The sequence below is a fragment of the Barbus barbus genome (assembly GCF_936440315.1).
Source record: "Barbus barbus genome assembly, chromosome: 1".
Classification (NCBI taxonomy): domain Eukaryota; kingdom Metazoa; phylum Chordata; class Actinopteri; order Cypriniformes; family Cyprinidae; genus Barbus; species Barbus barbus.
In genome coordinates, this window is record NC_136729.1 from 18,388,390 (window position 1) to 18,407,554 (window position 19,165).

Consider the following 19,165-nt stretch of genomic DNA (forward strand, 5'->3'; position numbering starts at 1 on the left):
ATTTGTTACCTAGATGGCAACTACTTGTTTAAATCATCTGTAGATAGGCATTTACTGTGGCTTTTACACTTTATAGCCTCAACTAGCTGATCTATTCAAATCAACCTCATGCATTAAATGAATGTATTTATTTTATATATAAAAAAATACATCTATAGAAAAACGACATATTAATGAGCAACATCCCGGAATAGGTAGGGCAAAAGAGACGTTCTGGCTAATGAGAACGTTCATTCTAGTGCCATATACCCCACCTTCTCTTATTATTTGAGCGTCCAATTAAGATTGAGCGACAGAAGCAGTAACGCCCACAGCCAATCAGATACGTCTAAAGTGTACGGTTGTATTCACTGATTGGTTGTTGTAGCTGTCAATCACGTTCCTCTGTACACCTTACACGCTGGACGACATTTTTTCTGGTTTTTGTCGAGACGTCCAACCTGGCATTAAGATATACAACAATATAAGGACACGATTTCAAAATATGATATTTTCCTGACGCGTTTACTTATGTGCGTGCGTGCGCACAAATACACGGTGTTTGCGCATGCATTCTGCAGGACCGAGACGAGGAAGGCTGGAGTTGAGTTACAGTATAAGCGAACTCTCGAGCTAGCGGTGTATGTAACTTATAGTCTTCCCTGCATGGAATTGCATTCAGAGACGAGTTAAACGCATCGTTTCGGTTTGTTTATACTGTGTTGTTTTATATCAGGTACTTATTATTGTGCATGTGCTGAAGACTGTAAATCTGGCCTTGCTGGCGGTGTCAGATGTAACGCTAACGGTCTAATAGCCTATTAGTGCTTTGTTGCTAATAGTAATAGATTTGTTTACATGCTCAATTTCGAGTTGGCTTTGTGTGTTCAGGAGAAATCGGTATCGCGTTGTTGAACTGAAGCTAACGCACGGCTGTTGCTCCACGCATGCTACTTTAGCGAGGGTATAACTAGCTAACATACAGCCGAGAAGTGTATTTATCACACGAGCGTGACGGCAGATCTGCAGAGATGACCGTAACCGAATAAAAATGCGTTATTAAATGTTGTAGGATCAGGCGGAGAACGGGAAGCTCATGGCTGTGCGCCGTTAGCTCGCTTCAGCTCTCATAGGCCGCGTCGCCTGTGTGTGTTGATGTGTTTGATCTACTGACAGTGGCGTTGCATGAATGCAAACAAGGAAACGCTTGAAATCGCCAACTGTGCGGAAGGGATACGGAGGAAGCGTCAAAGTAGTTGTGTCACCAACTTCAGGACACTTCAAGGTTGCTGTAAGCGGAATGGGGAAGAACAGAAATCTTTCAAGATAAGTTAGATAACTTAGCAGAGCAGTGGCCACATCAGCAGTTTCTTGTTTTTACGTGCGGCGCCGCTCACACAAAGCCAGAGATCGTAATCGGTGCGCCTCTTCGATTGCGCGATGATCGGCTTCGGCGCGAATCGACGTGGAGGTCGCCTCCCGTCCTTCATCCTGATTGTGTTATTGGTGATTATCATCATTGTGTCGTTTAACTACTGGAGCGTGTCCACTAAGCACGGGCGGCTGCTGGACGAGCTGGCCGAGATGCAGACGCAGGTGAAGCGCACGGACGCGGCGCGCTCGCGCCTGGAGAAGAGAAACTCCGAGCTGATGATGCAGGTGGACACGCACCGGAAACAGATCGACCAGAAGGACGGAGACTACAGCGTGCTGGAGAGCAAGCTGCAGGCCAGGGATGCGCTGGTCAAAGCCTGCACCGATGAGAAGGTGGGTGAGGGAAAAGGCAGTGTAGGATCCGAGTCCAACTGAGTTTTAAGTGGGAGACGTTTATTAATGTCTTTTAATTAAAAATTTCTGCGTCAAATATCCGAGTCCACCCGAGTTCGTCCAAGTTCATTCACAATTGCAGTCCGAGTCCAAGTACCCAACTCCAGGGTTTCCTTTATAAATATATACACATCACTAATGTGCTGTAAGATGTGAACATGCATTATAAATTTATCTTCTGTCTTTGGTTCCAGCCACTGTCATGCCTTACATCCTTGCAAATGATTGTTTTGCTTGGGTACTTCTGACAGAACTTATCAGGGGTTTTCAAACGTTACAGACCTCCCACCCAGACTCTGTCACACGCGGACCTTTTGTATGAAAAGCTAGATTTTCTCAGTAACACTTTTAATTACTTTAATTGACAACTTTCATTATCATCACATTGTATCATAGTGAAGACCCATTTATCATCCAGACCAATAAACTCGCTGATATTTGGCCATTTTCAAGGTTTTCGGCATCTTTTTCAAATCCAGTTAACCATTGGGTAATGCACTGTTTTTCACACATTTTTGTGCATTGAATAAATATTGCATAAACATGTTTGTTTAGCAAATGTACAAAGTGTTGACCATTAGTTGAGCCTGTGTCATTAAGCTGAGCTGACCATCAGCCACTGTTAAATAATTCTTCACAGAGTTACAGATGTTATGCAAATATGAGGGCATTCTATAGGTTTATCTTCAGGATGGAACGATGGTTATAATAATGACTCCAGGTGGCACTGTCTAAAACAATGACTAACCATGGCTGTGGTTCCCAAAAGTATTATAAGCCCATGTTGATCGTAGAACCAATTGTCTCCAATGGAGCTACGGTCAGTTTAGGATTACAGTGTGTTTGGGAAACCTAGCCATGGCAGTCTCTATATTATGATCAGTGCAAATCCTGTAAGTCTGTTGGTTTAGCCCTTTGGGCATTTGGAGAAGGTTTAATTATTACTTGTGTTGCTTAGTTCATGCAAACAAAGTTGTGTAGGCGATTGGCTTGTCTAATAGTGCCTTGTTTCAGGAAACATTCTGTTTTTCTGGAAATATAGTAAATATATTTCACCAGGTTTTTTCATACACAGTGCATTTAAAAGCAGATTACATACTTTCTCTAAAGAAGCAGGCAGTTGCTTATATTAACTGTAACCTTTGTGCCTGTTCTACTAGTTATGCCTGCAGATAAGGCAGTTTTCCTTTTGTGTGACATGTTCAGTCAGCAGGTTGCATGACAGACGGCAGCACTGACTTTTGCTGTGCTGATTTACTTTCAGTGTAATAGGAATATATATACAGACTTCCAATGAAAATTCTGTACACAAACTATATATAAAATTAAGATGTTTGTGTTAAGATGCTCTTAAAAATTTGTGTCTTGATATACTGGATATCCCTGCACCATTAACATCAGTACACTAAAAAAGTGAGCTGACGGGACAGAGAGCATCCTGGTCTTTATGGATTCAAGCCGTGGGCTTCCCTGTGGTTGTATGTCACAGCTGAGAGCTCATGGTCAGGGCCCATCTGTGTGCACAGGGCTGTGAGAGCCCCCCCCCCCCCCCCCCCCCCTCCCCCCCCTCCCCCCTCACACTCCTTAACATCTCCAGGTCTTCCTACACTGCCCTCTGTGTCTCTCTTTGTTCTTGATATTATATCAACATAATTGTTGGGAGTGTGTTGATACTACTAGGGCTAGAAAGCAGTCATGATTGCTTATTTAGTTAACTATTAGGAGGAATATGTATTTTGAGAATAATTTGGATAACATTCATTCCATTTATTGCTCTATAGCACTCCTGCTTCCTCCATTATCATTTTCAACCTGTGGTTTACAAATGGATCAATTGGTTATTGTGAGAAGAGGGTGATGTGGAAGATGTCACTGTTGCAGAAGTTCGATTTTGAGACTCATTTCTGCCTGGGTTCTGTCTACCTGGAAAGGGGAACGGGGTATATGAGCATTGATATTCCATGTGCATTTGGATGCCCTGTACTTTTATAAATTGATGCTGTGCTGCAGCAAATGTTTGGTCAAAATTGTTCGCTCAGGCCCCTTTACAGATTATTACCCTTTCACATTCATTGCCTATACCAGTACTTGTAAAATGTGCTCATGTTTTAGGAGGCACACTGAAGCTTTGAAACCTTGTACAGTCTGAATTAACTGAAATATTGATTTATAGCATGCGTCCTGGTTTATTTGCTATAACTTAACTTTCTCATATACAGTGGGTACGGAAAGTATTCAGACCCCCTTAAATTTTTCACTCTTTGTTATATTGCAGCCATTTGCTAAAATCATTTAAGTTAATTTTTTTTCCTCATTAATGTACACACACAGCACCCCATATTGACAGAAAAACACAGAATTGTTGACATTTTTGAAGATTTATTAAAAAAAGAAAAACTGAAATATCACATGGTCCTAAGTATTCAGACCCTTTGCTGTGACACTCATATATTTAACTCAGGTGCTGTCCATTTCTTCGGATCATCCTTGAGATGGTTCTACACCTTCATTTGAGTCCAGCTGTGTTTGATTATACTGACTGGACTTGATTAGGAAACATAAGCTCTGCCATGATTCTGTCTCTGAGCTCTTCAGGCAGTTCCTTTGACCTCATGATTCTCATTTGCTCTGCCATGCACCTGTCTACATAAGACCTTACAGCTCACAGTGCATGGCAGAGCAAATGAGAATCATGAGGTCAAAGGAACTGCCTGAAGAGCTCAGAGACAGAATTGTGGCACAGATCTGGCCAAGGTTACAAAACAATTTCTGCTGCACTTAAGGTTCCTAAGAGCACAGTGGCATCCATAATCCTTAAATGGATGACGTTTGGGACGACCAGAACCCTTCTTAGAGCTGGCCGTCCAGTCAAACTGAGCTATCGGGGGAGAAGAGCCTTGGTGAGAGAGGTAAAGAAGAACCCAAAGATCACTGTGGCTGAGCTCCAGAGATGCAGTCGGGAGATGGGAGAAAGTTGTAGAAAGTCAACCATCACTGCAGCCCTCTACCAGTCGGGGCTTTATGGCAGAGTGGCCCGACGGAAGCCTCTCCTCAGTGCAAGACACAAAAAAATACCTGAAGGACCACAAGATGGTGAGAAATAAGATTCTCTGGTCTGATGAGACCAAGATTTTGGCCTTAATTCTAAGCCGTATGTGTGGAGAAAGCCAGGCACTGCTCATCACCTGTCCAATACAGTCCCAACAGTGAAGCATGATGGTGGCAACATCATGCTGTGGAGGTGTGTTTCAGCTGCAGGGACAGGATGACTGGTTGCAATCGAAGGAAAGATGAATGCGGCCAAGTACAGGGATATCCTGGACGAAAACCTTGTCCAGAGTGCTCAGGACCTCAGACTGGGCCGAAGGTTTACCTTCCAACAAGGCAATGACCCTAAGCATACAGCTAAAATAACAAAGGAGTGGCTTCACAACAACTCCGTGACTGTTCTTGAATGGCCCAGCCAGAGCCCTGACTTAAACCCAATTGAGCATCTCCGGAGAGACCTAAAAATGGCTGTCCACCAACGTTTATCATCCAACCTGACAGAACTGGAGAGGATGTGCAAGGAGGAATGGCAGAGGATCCCCAAATCCAGGTGTGAAAAACTTGTTGCATCTTTCCCAAAAAGACTCATGGCTGTATTAGATCAAAAGGGTGCTTCTACTAAATACTGAGCAAAGGGTCTGAATACTTAAGACCATGTGATATTTCAGTTTTTCTTTTTTAATAAATCTCCAAAAATGTCAACAATTCTGTGTTTTTCTGTCAATATGGGGTGCTGTGTTAATGAGGATAAAAAAATGAACTTAAATGATTTTAGCAAATGGCTGCAATATAACAAAGAGTGAAAAATTTAAGGGGGTCTGAATACTTTCCGTACCCACTGTGTATGTATGCGTGTGTGTGTATATATATATATATATATATATATATATATATATATATATATATATATATATATATATATATATATATTAATTATTTATATAAAACAAAACAATCCCTGGTAGCCCTTCGGGCAGGTAGCCCGAAAATTAATTTAACTAGCCCAGATAAAATAAAGACCATAAATGTCAATCAAAAACATTTTCAATACACAAATATCAACGAATATCAAGGAAAGAGTTTTATTTTACTATTTACAAGGTATCTGCAGAATTCTGAAAAGTCTATTTACGGCAATTTGAAAAATTATTTCTTACACCATTTAAAGTATTTAAAAACTCTTCAGTTTAGTTGTATCAAATTTAAGGACCCGTGGGAGCAATGTTCCCTCAAATGTTTTTTCTTGCTGAGCAAAACTTTTCTCTATTGGGCGGACATTTCAGGCACCTGAGCAAAAGCATTCTTTATACCAGACCTGTACAGCACGTAACTTTTAACTTTAATGTGCTATTTATATTTGATTTGACCCTTGATGTAACTAAATGATGTATATTTTAGGTTACCTGAGAAAACATTTTTACTGTACAATACACTGCAGTTCAAAAGTTGGGATCAATAAAGTTTCTTATGCTCATCAAGGCTGTATCTATTTAATAAAAATATACTGAATATTATTTCACAAAATAATATTGTGAAATATTATTGCAATTTAAAATAAATGTTTTCTATTTTAATATACTGTATTTTTGGGACCTGTGATGATATTTTTAAAAAGTTAAAAAGAACAGTGCAAATAGAGATTTTGTTACAATATAAACTATTCAAAAGTTTGGGGTCAGATTTTTTTTCTTTCTTTCTTTTTTAAAGACACTTTTAAAGACACTTTTTGACAGAAAAAGTGCTGGAAACCAGCATATTATCATTCAGAAACATACAAAATTGACAAGTAACTGAATTAAGTGAGTGAATTGTCTTGATAAAGCTCCTAGATCTTCAATACCTGTCAGTAGCAGTACTACATATTTTGATGGACTGAAGTTACATCGCTCCTTAACTGATCAGGGCAACGCTTATGCTTGCATCTCTCATAAAGAGAGTCTAATTTTATGCCTTTTCATGGTGTCATTTTATATCTTGTCCATGTGTCATGGGTTTGGGAATAGGATCTGTTCCCTTCTGGGAATGTCATCCTGTTTCCTGTCCAGTAAACCAAAGGTGGAGACCAGAGGTGGGTAGAAACGAGTTACATTTACTTCGTTACATTTACTTGAGTACATTTTTTGGGTAACTAATACTTTGAGTATATTTTAAAATGGGTACTTTTACTCTTACTCGGGTATATTTTTAGAGAAAAAACGGTACTTTTACTTAGTTACTGTGGGCGACTCTCCTCTCGTTACTGTATCTTAATGCAATACAAGTTAAAAATGCTTCGTCTACTTTTCTCTGGGCAATGAACGATGCCCATTCGCGAATGATTCATTCTTTTGAGTCGATTCTGTTTAAAGGCTTTATCAAACCAGTTGGCAAACCAGTGAATCGGTTCGCGAATCAGTTTGAATGATTCGTTCAGTTCATCTGCCGCACGCGCTGAGTCTCTGAAGCGGATCTCTCTCAGATAACAGAGAGTTTAAGAACATCAAGAGCGCTGAAGACGTGGCTTTGGATCTACAGTCAGTTGAAAGCAAATCTGCAAAGGCTTGTTTGGTAGAGGTATATGAAGATCTTTTATTAGATGAACACCGCGTGTGCTGTCTACTGTTCCACAGGTATAGGCCACGATACCACTATGACATTACCAGTTTGTTGTACATGTACCTTACATTAAATACAATGTATCATTTATACATTAAATAAGCTGTCACAGAGTATGAAATGAACACCCGCGGAACCCGCGTTAGCTCTGCGCAGCGGCGCGCGGCCTGTTCTAGAGACAATTAATATTCATATTATTACAATATTTACGCTTACAAAAATATAGGCTACATTTGTTTACATTTTGCAGAACAGAAGATCCGTCAATATACATTTGTTTCGTTATGTTCAGAGCAGTCATGTGAGGCGTTTTCAGAGGTTTCAGTGTCAGAGGTTATAGGATAATGCATAATTAATTTACTTTAAAATATAATTTAATTCAGTGATGCAAATCAGAATTTTCATCAGCTGTTACTCCAGTTTTCGGAGTCATATGATCCTTCAGAAATCATTATAATATATCGATTTATTACCAGTGTTGGAAACAGTTTTGCTGCTTAATATTTTTTGGAACCTGTGACATTTTGTTCAGTATTCTTTGATGAATAGAAAGCTAAAAAGAGCAGCACTGATAATAAATCAACATGATTTCTGAAGGATTATGCGACTCTGAAGACTGGGGTAAAGGCTGATGAAAATTCTGATTTGCATCACTGAAATAAATTACATTAATATATATATATATATATATTTGGCTGTGTGTGTGTGTGTGTACACATACACATTACATAAATGTAATCTATATATCTAAATAAAAATAGACTATATTCAGTACCTATATGATCCAAATAGTAACTAACTACTTGAGTAGTTTTTTTATCCGATACTTTTTTACTCTTACTCAAGTAACTATTTAGACTATTACTTTTACTTTTACTTGAGTAAATATTTCTACAAGTACTTTTACTTGAGTACAGTTTTTGGGTACTCTACCCACCTCTGCCTGTGTGTGATTTCTACTTTAAATCGGGTGACTGATCAGCCTAATAGTGGAATCTGCAGTAGACGTGTGGTACTAGTGTATGGGTAAGTGTAAGGACTGGCTGTTAGCTTCCAGTTTGTAGATGCCAGTCTAGCAGCTGTCACTGAGATTAATGGGAATGCAAACAGTTTTCTCCAGATATTATACACCTCTTTGGCTTCATTGTGTCTGAGAGTATCTGCAAGCCTCTCCTTCCTCTTAGGTGTCAGAAGAGTAATAGATGGAGGCGTAGGTTTGGAAAACAAACACTGGAAACTAAACTATTTAAGCTGGCTCCCTCACTTTTTTTTTTTTTTTTTTTTTTTTACAAATTTATATTGATTAGATGAAGCATCCGTACAAATCATTAGGATGAGCATGCATAGACATTTAGCTGACCCTTCAGCTGTGTTAGTGAGTTCTGCATACACACAGTGCAGTAGACTGCTATTTTGCTGTATTTCCTCCTCCTGTTCTGCCGGTAGCAGTAGTTCAAGGCTTATCGGGACCCTGTAATATCACATTGCTCAGTCCTTATGTCCGCTGCCCTTGCAGCTTAATTTGCCTTGCTGACTATCATCTTGTCTTGTGCTTTGAGCCAGGGCTCTGCTCTCAGCAAACTGAAGCTCTGACTGTCCATGTTCCCCTCTGTGAATTTGTCATCTTGATTACACTTCCCTCTGAGCTTTCCCCTCTCAATCCTATCGCAAAATCACAGCCGACTCTCTTACAGCAGTAAAGCTCTGGAGATTGAATTCTCTTACTGTGGATCATTGGAAAGAAATTGGACAACAATACTTTTTGACTCATAAAAGAGGTGATGCTGAAGAGCGTGTAGGCAGCTTCATACAGTTTCTCATGGGTTCAAAACGTCCAGGGGATGGTTTGATTTATAAATACAGAAACCAATAAAAAATTATATATATATATTTATTTATTTATTTATTTTTTTCCAACATTGAAGTTATAGGCCTAATAACATTATAGAAGACTGGAGTTTGGATGCAAAAAATTTAGGTTTGCCTTCACAGAAGAGAATTACATTTTAAATATATTAAAATAGGAAAATTTCCTGTAAGAAATGGGTAATATGTCACTCTGTTTGGGCAAATAAATATCTTGGTGAGCATAAGAGACCTCTTTCAAAAACAAGGTCTAACTGACCCCAAACTTTTGAAATATATTTATAAATAATTTAGATTTTGAGATTATTCACTATATATAATAATCCAGCCTTGTTTATAGCACTCAAAAAGTTGGGCTGGTGACATTTTAGATGTGGAAATTGGGGGAAAAGTAAAATGTAAGAAAATAAATCACTTGTATAAATTGTATAAAACAAATATTATATAGACAATTATGTATATGTGTACTGTTATATTGTTTAACTTTTTATGCTGTGTTCTGTTTATCCAGTTTGTATTATTTTATAGCAAATTAGTTGTTGCTTTTAGGTACTCAGTTATTGAATTTGTTGTGTTTTTCCTGACTAAACCCTTAAAGGATTCATCATGGCTTGCTTGTCAGATGTGAAGTCCTGGTTGTCTCTAAACTTCCTGAATTTTAATGAAAGTAAAACGGAAATAATAGTTTTTGGTTCTTCAGATTCAATTCATAATCCCAAAACAAATCTTGGTAGGCTGTCTTGTTTGAAGACATCGGTGAAAAACCTGGGTGTTGTCTTTGAGTCTTTGAAATTTGATAAGCAGATAAACTTGGTTGTGAAATCGTGCTTTTTTTCAGTTGCGAATGCTATCAAAAGTAAAGTAATTTCTCTCTTTCAAAAACTTTGAAAAAGTAATCCATGCCTTTATAACTTCCAGGCTGGATTACTGTAATTATATGTTGGGATTAGCCAATCAGCTCTTTCCCGATTACAGTTAGTTCAAAATGCAGCAGCCAGACTGCTCACAAGTACTTGAAAACGGGACCACATCACTCCAATTTTACGCTCTCTTCACTGGTTGCCTGTGTGCTACAGATTTGATATTACTCAGTGTACAAATCTCTAAATGGAATGGCCCCATTTTACCTTTCTGACCTATTGATTGAACATTTTTCCAGTAGATCACTTCGGTCGTCTAACCAGAGACTGTTGTTCATTCCAAGGTCAAAGTATAAGTGTAGAGGTGACCGTGCATTTTCTGTAGTTGCCCCCAGACTCTGGAATGAATTACCTGTCACAATCAGACTTGCTCCCTCTGTATCTGCTTTTAAGTCTAGCCTAAAAACGTATCTGTTTGATAATTAATATTTTCTTGTCTTACATTTTACTGTTTTTATTGCACATTGTGTATGTTTTTATTATTTTTATTATTTTTCAATTTTTCCTTTGCTGTAAAGCACATCGGACAGCCATGGGTTGTAATTAATAGTGCTATATAAATAAGTTTGCCATTGCCATCATATATTCTAAAAATGTAATGTTTGTATAATGTTGCATTCCTGTTTTCACTTTTTTTTGTGTGCTTTCTAGAATAACCTGCAAATTGATGTCAGTGCCCAGATGTCAGAGATTCACAGACTGAAAGGTAAGAAGTGCACACTAGAGGGTGCTACTTCCCAGTATCGCCCCTGTGTTAGTGGAATAGGGTTGTGGTGGTGTAAGCAAGTGACGTACACGACTATTTTGGTACATTTTCTCATACAGTCTTGTTTCTTTCTACTTCACACTGATGTAAACAAATCACGGTATCCTGTTGGCTAATATTTCATATTGTAGTGTTTTGGACTGCTGATCTAATGGGGCATGTAGTGATGTTTGTTTAAATGTGTGTATGTGTGTACACATTTACAGAGCAGGTAAAGGAGTTGAGACAGGAGGTCATACGACAGGAAGACCAACTGAGGGAAGTGCAGAAAAACAGCACCAATTTGGAAAAGAAGCTAGAATATGAGAGGTGAATACAAACACCGGTGGACCCCCACCCAGAAAAAGGGGTCTTGTTTTCTTTGCCCTTCCATTCCTGCATTAGAGATTGGTTAAAATGTTAGACTAGTTGATCATGTAAATATAAATCTATAATATAATATGTGCATTGCAGCTTGCAGTGTGGCCGACAAATAGCTGAGCTGAAGGCAGAATATGAAGAGAGCAAGAAAAGAGTAGAAGAGGCTGCAAAACTCAGACAGGTGGGATATGAATGACTTGCATAGTCAGTTTAAACTGCAACTTGGCTCCACTAACACTCTGTATTTTGCATAAAACAAAAAACTTCTTCATTGCAGAGTTTATTAGAGAATCGTAAAGTGGACACAGGGGGTCGGCAGGTGGAGGCGGATCTTGATCAGTCCATCAAAAGAAAAGAGGAGGACACTGCAGAGCACCACACAGTGGCTGCACGGCGAAATGATGGCCCACTTCTTAAAGGTAGTGGGAAAAGCCTCAACGAGCAGATGCATAAACATTTTGGTTGAACAAAAATCTCATTCTCTTCTCTTTTTTTCTATCACATACACTCAAGATGATATGGGTAAACCTGGTAGCGATGCTGGAATGCCTGGCATTGAGGACAGTGAAGTAGGCAAGATAGAAGATGCACAGTTTGGTGAGTAACACAAAGTAAAATAATTAAATGAACTACAGAATAGTCATCTCGCTGATGAGTAACAGAGAGAAGACTCTGAAGCATGCTGAAAAGAAAAAAGTTCAGATTCACATTTCATGTTTCTCCAGTGCTAAAGAAGCCAGCCATCACGCCGCAGAAGCACATGGAGCCCGCAGAAGCTGCGATATTGCTGAAGGAGGAGAGGGCAGGGTTCGGAGCTGGTGCCGGTGCCGGTGCCAGACCAGGGGATTATTTGGCCCGCGGGCAACCGTTGGACCAACCAGACATGCCCCACGATGAAAACCTGAATTTGGGGAACAACGACATACCTTTGCAGCAACAGCTTCCAAAGCCGGTGGCAGACAAACCCATACTGTTTGACAAAGATAATAAGGCAGCCATGAAGGCAGATGAGTTTGGGGAGCAGCGCAGACAGCTGGGAGGTGAGAGGTCATGTTTTATCTGTGCTTATATTGCTTATACTAACACCTTTCAATTGTTGGTTGTCCTAGAAATGTGATGCAGGGACCAGATATATACTCTCACACATAGCTACTATGCAGGCAGTAAGAATTCCCCTATTGCATGACACACAATTCAAAACTGTATTAAAATGACTTCATCTTTTTCTGAAAGTATTTTTTATTCATACTTTTTTACTTTTTTGTTCATACTTTTTTGTAATTTTTTTTGCATCCGTTTTCTCCATTTCTGGATGACATTACCAAAAAGCTTTTTAAAACACTATTTGCTCACACACCTTCAGACAATGCAAATATAGTTTTGTTCATGATTTCTTTGTACTGGGAAAGCCATGTAGTAGAGATTCTGTTCTTTCATTATTTCATTATTATCTCTATTACTGTCCTGCTTTCATGCTTTTTTTCTCATTTTGTCAATAATTGAAGTTTACATTTTTACTTTAACTGTTTTTTTCACACACGAATAATGGAGATTGGAGTCATGCCATTAAGTGACATCCCTCTACTTACAGAAATATAATATTTTAATATCCAGTGCTGTCTGTCTTTGTTTCATTAGCTGAAGGTTTAAAGGCAGAGGGAGTTGGACTTCCTCCTCCTCCTAACCCAGCTCAGGTCCTTCCCAAACACATTGACCAGCACAATGGCAGAGATCCTGCGCCTGCTGACCTTCCACGTCACCGTCAGAGTGAGTATTAAATTGTACAAGGTGGGCATAGGTGCAGTTTCTGAAGATAACAAGACAAAGCTTCAGCTATCCACTTGCTAAGTCGTGACATCAAATACTGTTTCTGGGTCCAAGCCTCCACTCTTTCAATTTGAAAATACTATCTCAATCCAATTTATGAGCACCATTCATTTATGGCGCACCTTTTAAGCAAATTTTTTTATTACAATGTACACTAGTCTCCGGGCTCACGGTGTACCAGACACCAGTATTTTCAGAACTCAGAAAAGATGAATCACTGTCAGGCCAATTGAGATTTTGGTATGGAGATAAAGGCTAAAATCAGGATTTTGGTTGTACTACAGCAAACCCTTAGTGGACCCAGAAGCCGTGACGTGGCTTTACACTTAACAACCGGATACTTATATTCCCATATTCTCTTATATGGGAGTTTCCGTAAAGTGCTGATTGGTTACCTTCATGTCTTTAGGCTCTCCCATCTTAAAAGTATATCTCTCACATAAATTGTTCAAGCTGCAGAATGTTCAAGCTGCTTTTGAATTACCAATCACACAGGTGGATGGTAATTCTCTCTCAAGTTTTTGTGTTTCCACTTAAGAAAAATAAACATGGTTTAAAAATGACATGAGGCCGAGTAAATTATTTTCATTTTTGGGTGAACCATTCTTTTAAGACTCTCTCTGGGGTTTGATGCAACATAAGCTGGCTCCATTCAATCCGGTCTTAAATCAGTTCCTCTGAGGTAGCAAATGAATGTGTGTGAATATGAAGCCCAGGCAGAGCATAAGTGTGTGAAATGCAGATTGTAAAGCTGAATGTTAGATTGGGTTCTCTGCTGATTACTGCACTGCCTGACTTTGCTCCGTCTGCTAAACTCCTCCACACCACCATGTACCCCATCCCACCCAGCCCTCTTTTCATCTGTGTGAACTCCTCTACCACCAACTCCATTCCTCAGTTGTCCTCAGTTGATTTTATTTGCTTTTTTTGGCCTAAATTGTGGCATACGCAATTACTTTCCATGTAGTTTCATCTTGTCCTTTCTTAACTTTTTATTCTTGTGAATATGCTTCTGATCTGTTTGCGTTTCTGTGCTTTCTTTTACTATTCCCTTAATGTCCTTCTTTCCCCGTCTTTTACTACTTGGAAATTTTGCTACTCCTTTTCTTTCTCTCTCTTTCCTGATGGGGCCCTTCTCTGCCTCTGCAGGCCGTTTCTTTGATGAAAATGAGTCCCCTGTAGATCCGCAACACGGCAATAAGCTGGCGGACTATAACGGGGATGATGGCAACGTGGGTGAGTATGAGGCGGACAAGCAGGCCGAGCTGGCCTACAATGAGGAAGAGGATGGTGATGGTGGGGAGGAAGACGTCCAAGGTGAGCCAGGGGGATTGCGACTGCTTTGCTATTCCGTCTCCTCTCCCCCTCACTTGTGCTGTTGCTGTGCTGCTAAATTAAGCTGCTGGTTCAGTCATCATGGGCTCACAGCATACTGAAGTACTGTCAGCTCGTTTGGCCTAATGCTTGAAAGGCTTGTGGAAGGGGTCAATTGAGGAGGAAGCCCTCACCTCAGTGTGCTGAGAGCATGTGTGAATGAGAGAGAAAGTTATGAGTGTGAGATCCTTAACCTTACTGGATCATGTGGTTATGAGACTGAACCTTCTCTCCCAGCATGCCTCATTCCAGTCATTGTCTTTACTAATCAGCGTGCTTGTGTGTACGTTGTGTTTCCAGTGCATGTGAACACCATAACACCTGTGTTGAATCCTTTTCACTAGGGTTTTGATATTTTAAATGAGTTGTTTTGAAGTCACTGTTGTTTAGCCTTGTAGACTGGGCCATCTTAATGCATTTTGCCAGTTTTTGCATCTGTATCACTTAACACTTGTGACCGTTGTAAACCCTATGTCTCTTAGACCATGTTCACAATGCAAAGTCTAGAGTGACAACTGCATGGAACTGCAAGAATGAATCCTGTACTTTTGTTTCGTGTGTGTACACTATGGTTAATATTAGGGCTGTACGATATTTCCAAATAACTAGTATATTTTCAATAACTCAAACAATTAGGTTATGTTAAGTTTTCTGGTTGATTATAACTATACATCACCCTGTTGAGAGTTAGTAGTATTTACATTTGGATTGTTTTAATCAATATTAAATTATTTTAAATTAAGATTTGACATTATTTTTATTGAATGCTGCAGTAAAACACTGCTGCTCACTTTCAGAAGTTGTGAAACTTTATATAATATTATTTTCATTTTTTTAAATTAATTTAAATATAAGTTAAATTGATTTTACACAGATTTTAAACCATTAACATGTATTGCACATTGCATTAACTTAGCGCATATCGCATGTCTTCAATATCGTGCAGCCCTAGATGATATAGTAAACATTTTGGCAGCTGTAAACGAAAACAAAAAAAAACATGCCATTTTTGACAAAATTACCATCTGAAAATTGTTAGTAAACAAAAAGGACAGGCAGTGACAACGACACTTACAGTGCCTATAGAAAGTCTTCATACCCCTTAATTTTTTTCAAATTTTATGTTGCGTTGTTAAACTGCTTTAAATTATTATTTTTTCCCCCACATAAATCTACACCCCACTCACCATAATGACAAAGCAAAAACTGGATTTATCACAACTTTGCAAATTTATAAAAAATTAAAAAATGACATTGCACAAGTCTTCATACCCTTAACTCAAAACTTAAAGCACTTTGGCAACAATTACAGCCTCAGGCCTTTTTGGGTATGATGCAACAAGCTTTGCACATCTGCATTTTTTTTTATTTTATTTTTTTTGCCATTCTTCTCTTTAGATCATCTCAAGCTCTGTCAGGTTGGCTGGGCACCATCGTTGGACAGCCATTTATAGGTTTCTCCAAAGATGTCTGATTTAACTGTATGCACCAAGGGTCTGAGAGTAACGCAATTTCAATTCTCTGTATGTATGCGCAGAGAATTGAAATTGTCAATTCTGTATGTGTCAATTGATCCACATGTACATGTGGAAGAATTGACAATAAAGCAGACTAGACTTGACTTGATTGGTTCCAAGTCCCAGCTCTGGCTGGGCCTCTCGAGGACGTTCATAGAGTATTCCCTAAGCCTCTCCTGCATTGTCTTGGAAGGTAAACGTTCAGCCCAGTCTGAGGTTCTGAATGCTCTGAACCAGGTTTTCATTAAGCATATCTCTGTATTTAGCTACATTCAGCTTTTCCGTCTTCTCTGATCACTTCCCCAGTCCCTGCCACTGAAAAACAGCCACCACCGTGCTTCACCATTGGGATGGTATTATGCAGTTAATAAGCGGTGCTTGGTTTCCCTCAGACCTGAATAAGGAAATGAGGTTCATCAGACCTGAGAATTATTTTTTTTTTTTTTCATTGTCAGAGTTATTTGGGTGTATTTTTGTAAATTCAAATCAGGGTTTCATGTATGTTTACTGAGGAAGAAGCTTGAGTTTGGTCACTTTGCCATCAATCCCAGATTGGTAAAGTGCCGCAGTGATGTTTGTCCTTCTGTAAGTTTCTCCCGTCTCCATATAAGATCATGGAGCTCAACCGGAGTGACCATCAATGTCTTGATCCAAAGACCAAGACCCTTCTTCTCCGATTGCTTCGTTTGGGCAGGAGGCTAGATCTAGGAAGAGTCCTGATTGTTTCAATCTTCATCCACTAAGGATTATGGAGGCCAAATGCTCGTGTGAACCTTCAACACAGCAGAATTTTTTTCTGTAGTCTTCCCCAGATCTGTCTCAACACAATCTTGTCTCTCAGCTCTGCAGGCCATTCCTTTGACCGCTTGGCTTAGTTTTTGCTCTGACATCCATTTCAGCTGTTTAACTTTATATAGACAGGTGTGTGTGCCTTTCCAAATCATATCCTATCAACTGAATTTGCCACAGGTTAACTCCAGTCAGAGTATAGAAACATATCAAAGACGATCCAGTGAAACTGGAATGCTCCTGATCTAAATTTCAAGTGTCAAAGCAAAGGGTATGAAGACTTCAATGTGCAATGTCATTTTATCAGTGTTTCCTTTTTAATACATTTGCAAAGTTGTGATAAATCCAGTTTTTGCTTTGTCATTATGGTGAGTGGGGTGTAGATTTATGTGGGGGAAAAAATAATTTAAAGCAGTTTAAAATAACGCAACATAAAATGTGAAAAAAATTAAATAAAATGAAGGGGTATGAAGACTTTCTATAGGCACTGAATATAAACAAATACTGTGTATGGAACAAACTCTTTTTAGAAACGACAAACACTGCCTCTTCTGGTCGAGTAATTCCTACATACAGAATGATCATTTATGGTAGGCTGTAAAATCGATTAATTGAAAACAAACGATTTCACAGCCCTAATTACAGGATTCAGACAATATGGTTGTCACTCCCAAAACTTTGCAGTGTGTATGTGGCGTTAGCAGCTTTCACTAGTTTTAGTTTAAATGTGTATAGGTATATTTTTCTTCACCCATGAAAGTTACGCTAGTGAGTTAGTCAGCCATTGTTGTAATTGTAATCACTGAATTGTAATTATCCCTGTTGTTGTATCTTTCAGACGATGAAGATCGGGAGGCTCCAGGTGAAAGGGCTGTGGATTATGGACAGAGACATCAAGCCATTGATGTCCTGTAGTTCAACATCTCAAAAATCCTTTACGTTGAGCTTTGGATGTTTCTGACAGTGAAGTAGCCAAGCCAGGAAAAGGAACTTTGGTTTTCACCTGCAATTTTGGTATCATGATTGGAGACATTCAGACTATTCAAACTATTTCAGTGTCTTCAGAGAGGAATGAGTCTCAGTGGTTACAGCTGTGAAATCAGTGACTGCGGATGAGTTTAAATCAACTTTAATACGACAGTGATTTCATGATCTGCTGCAAATGTTTGCTTGCACATGACCTAATTTGAGAGTATTGTTTTCATGTTTTATGTTTTGTTTTTTTGCCCCATCTGTGGCACAGGTCTATCAGAATTGGGATTTGGGACTAATATATTGGAAAAATGTTGTGGTCTTTTTTTTTTTTTGGATAAAAAACCTTCTCCAGGGACTGGAGGACACTACTGTGAATAGATAATACGGAAGTAATATTTCTCTGTTAGATTCACTAAGTGGAACATATTGATACTACTGGTTAAAAGGACCTCTACAACAACAGTTGTCTTTTTTTTTTTTAAGAACACCCTTTATCGTTTTTTACGGCTGTTGCCGAATTGAAGTGCAAACTATGGGAAGATGCAATTAAGTTGCTGTTCAACTTTTTAACCTCTGTCTGGTACATAATGACACTAATTGGCCAGATGTGTTTTTTTTTTTTTTTTACTCTTTCTAATTGTGAAGGAGCACTCAGAAGTGCACATGGAGTCTTGTAAGGACATTGTTGCATGCAAAAGGCAGCCTTTGTAAATCAGCCTGTAGGTCATCACGAAAATGGAAAAAAGCAATACTCTGTGCCACAGACTAAACTCATCACAGCTGTTGGCCTGCTTCCTTTCTTACTGGTAGCTGTAGATGTACAGTACATATAAGGAGGAATCTGTGACAATGAATGCTGTAAAATTGCTAAATTCTCAAAAGGACATAATGATCATAGACCTAACTGTTTGTGTTTGTTTCATAATTAAACAAAAATGGGTAGGGTTGGCATACTGAATGTACTCTTTTAGCTTGTGATTGTTTTTGAGATCTGTCACATGGGTGTTTGGGCTTTCTTACACAGCTGTGCAGTGCAATCCAAGGATAGCAATTAACAAAATACTCTATATTTCAAATAAACTGGTCCTGTTTTGGAAAAAGTACAAATCCTATCACTGTGACTGAAGCATAGAAAGTAGTAGCATCAAGAAGAGCACCCAGAAGTCTTCGTTATTTTGTCCCAGGCTGCTTTACAAACATAAATGATTACATTACGGTAACAATAAATGATTTTTCTGTATAAAGTTTCACTGTGTTTGCATTTAGAACGTTTATAGAAATGTGTAAGTTACCTATTCACCTTAGATTGACCATATTTCTAA

The 19,165-nt window shown here is 38.9% G+C and overlaps 1 protein-coding gene across 3 annotated transcripts; it reads left to right on the forward strand.

Moving 5' to 3' along the window:
• Positions 1–372: 372 nt before the first annotated feature.
• LOC306873997 (protein GOLM2-like) lies at positions 373–19,090 on the forward strand. 3 transcript variants are annotated; one of them, XM_079423644.1, is made up of 10 exons: positions 373–1,746; positions 10,887–10,941; positions 11,208–11,310; positions 11,455–11,542; positions 11,639–11,780; positions 11,875–11,958; positions 12,087–12,401; positions 13,000–13,128; positions 14,338–14,505; positions 17,707–19,083. In XM_079423644.1, exons 1-10 carry the CDS (start codon positions 1,420–1,422, stop codon positions 17,781–17,783), a joined length of 1,488 nt encoding a protein of 495 aa, XP_079279770.1. In that variant the 5' UTR covers positions 373–1,419; the 3' UTR covers positions 17,784–19,083. The 3 variants fall into 3 exon arrangements, with proteins under 3 accessions (XP_079279770.1, XP_079279771.1, XP_079279769.1); XM_079423645.1 differs by lacking the exon at positions 14,338–14,505 and having other exon boundaries at positions 17,707–19,090; XM_079423643.1 differs by lacking the exon at positions 17,707–19,083 and having other exon boundaries at positions 14,338–14,760.
• Positions 19,091–19,165: the final 75 nt, after the last annotated feature.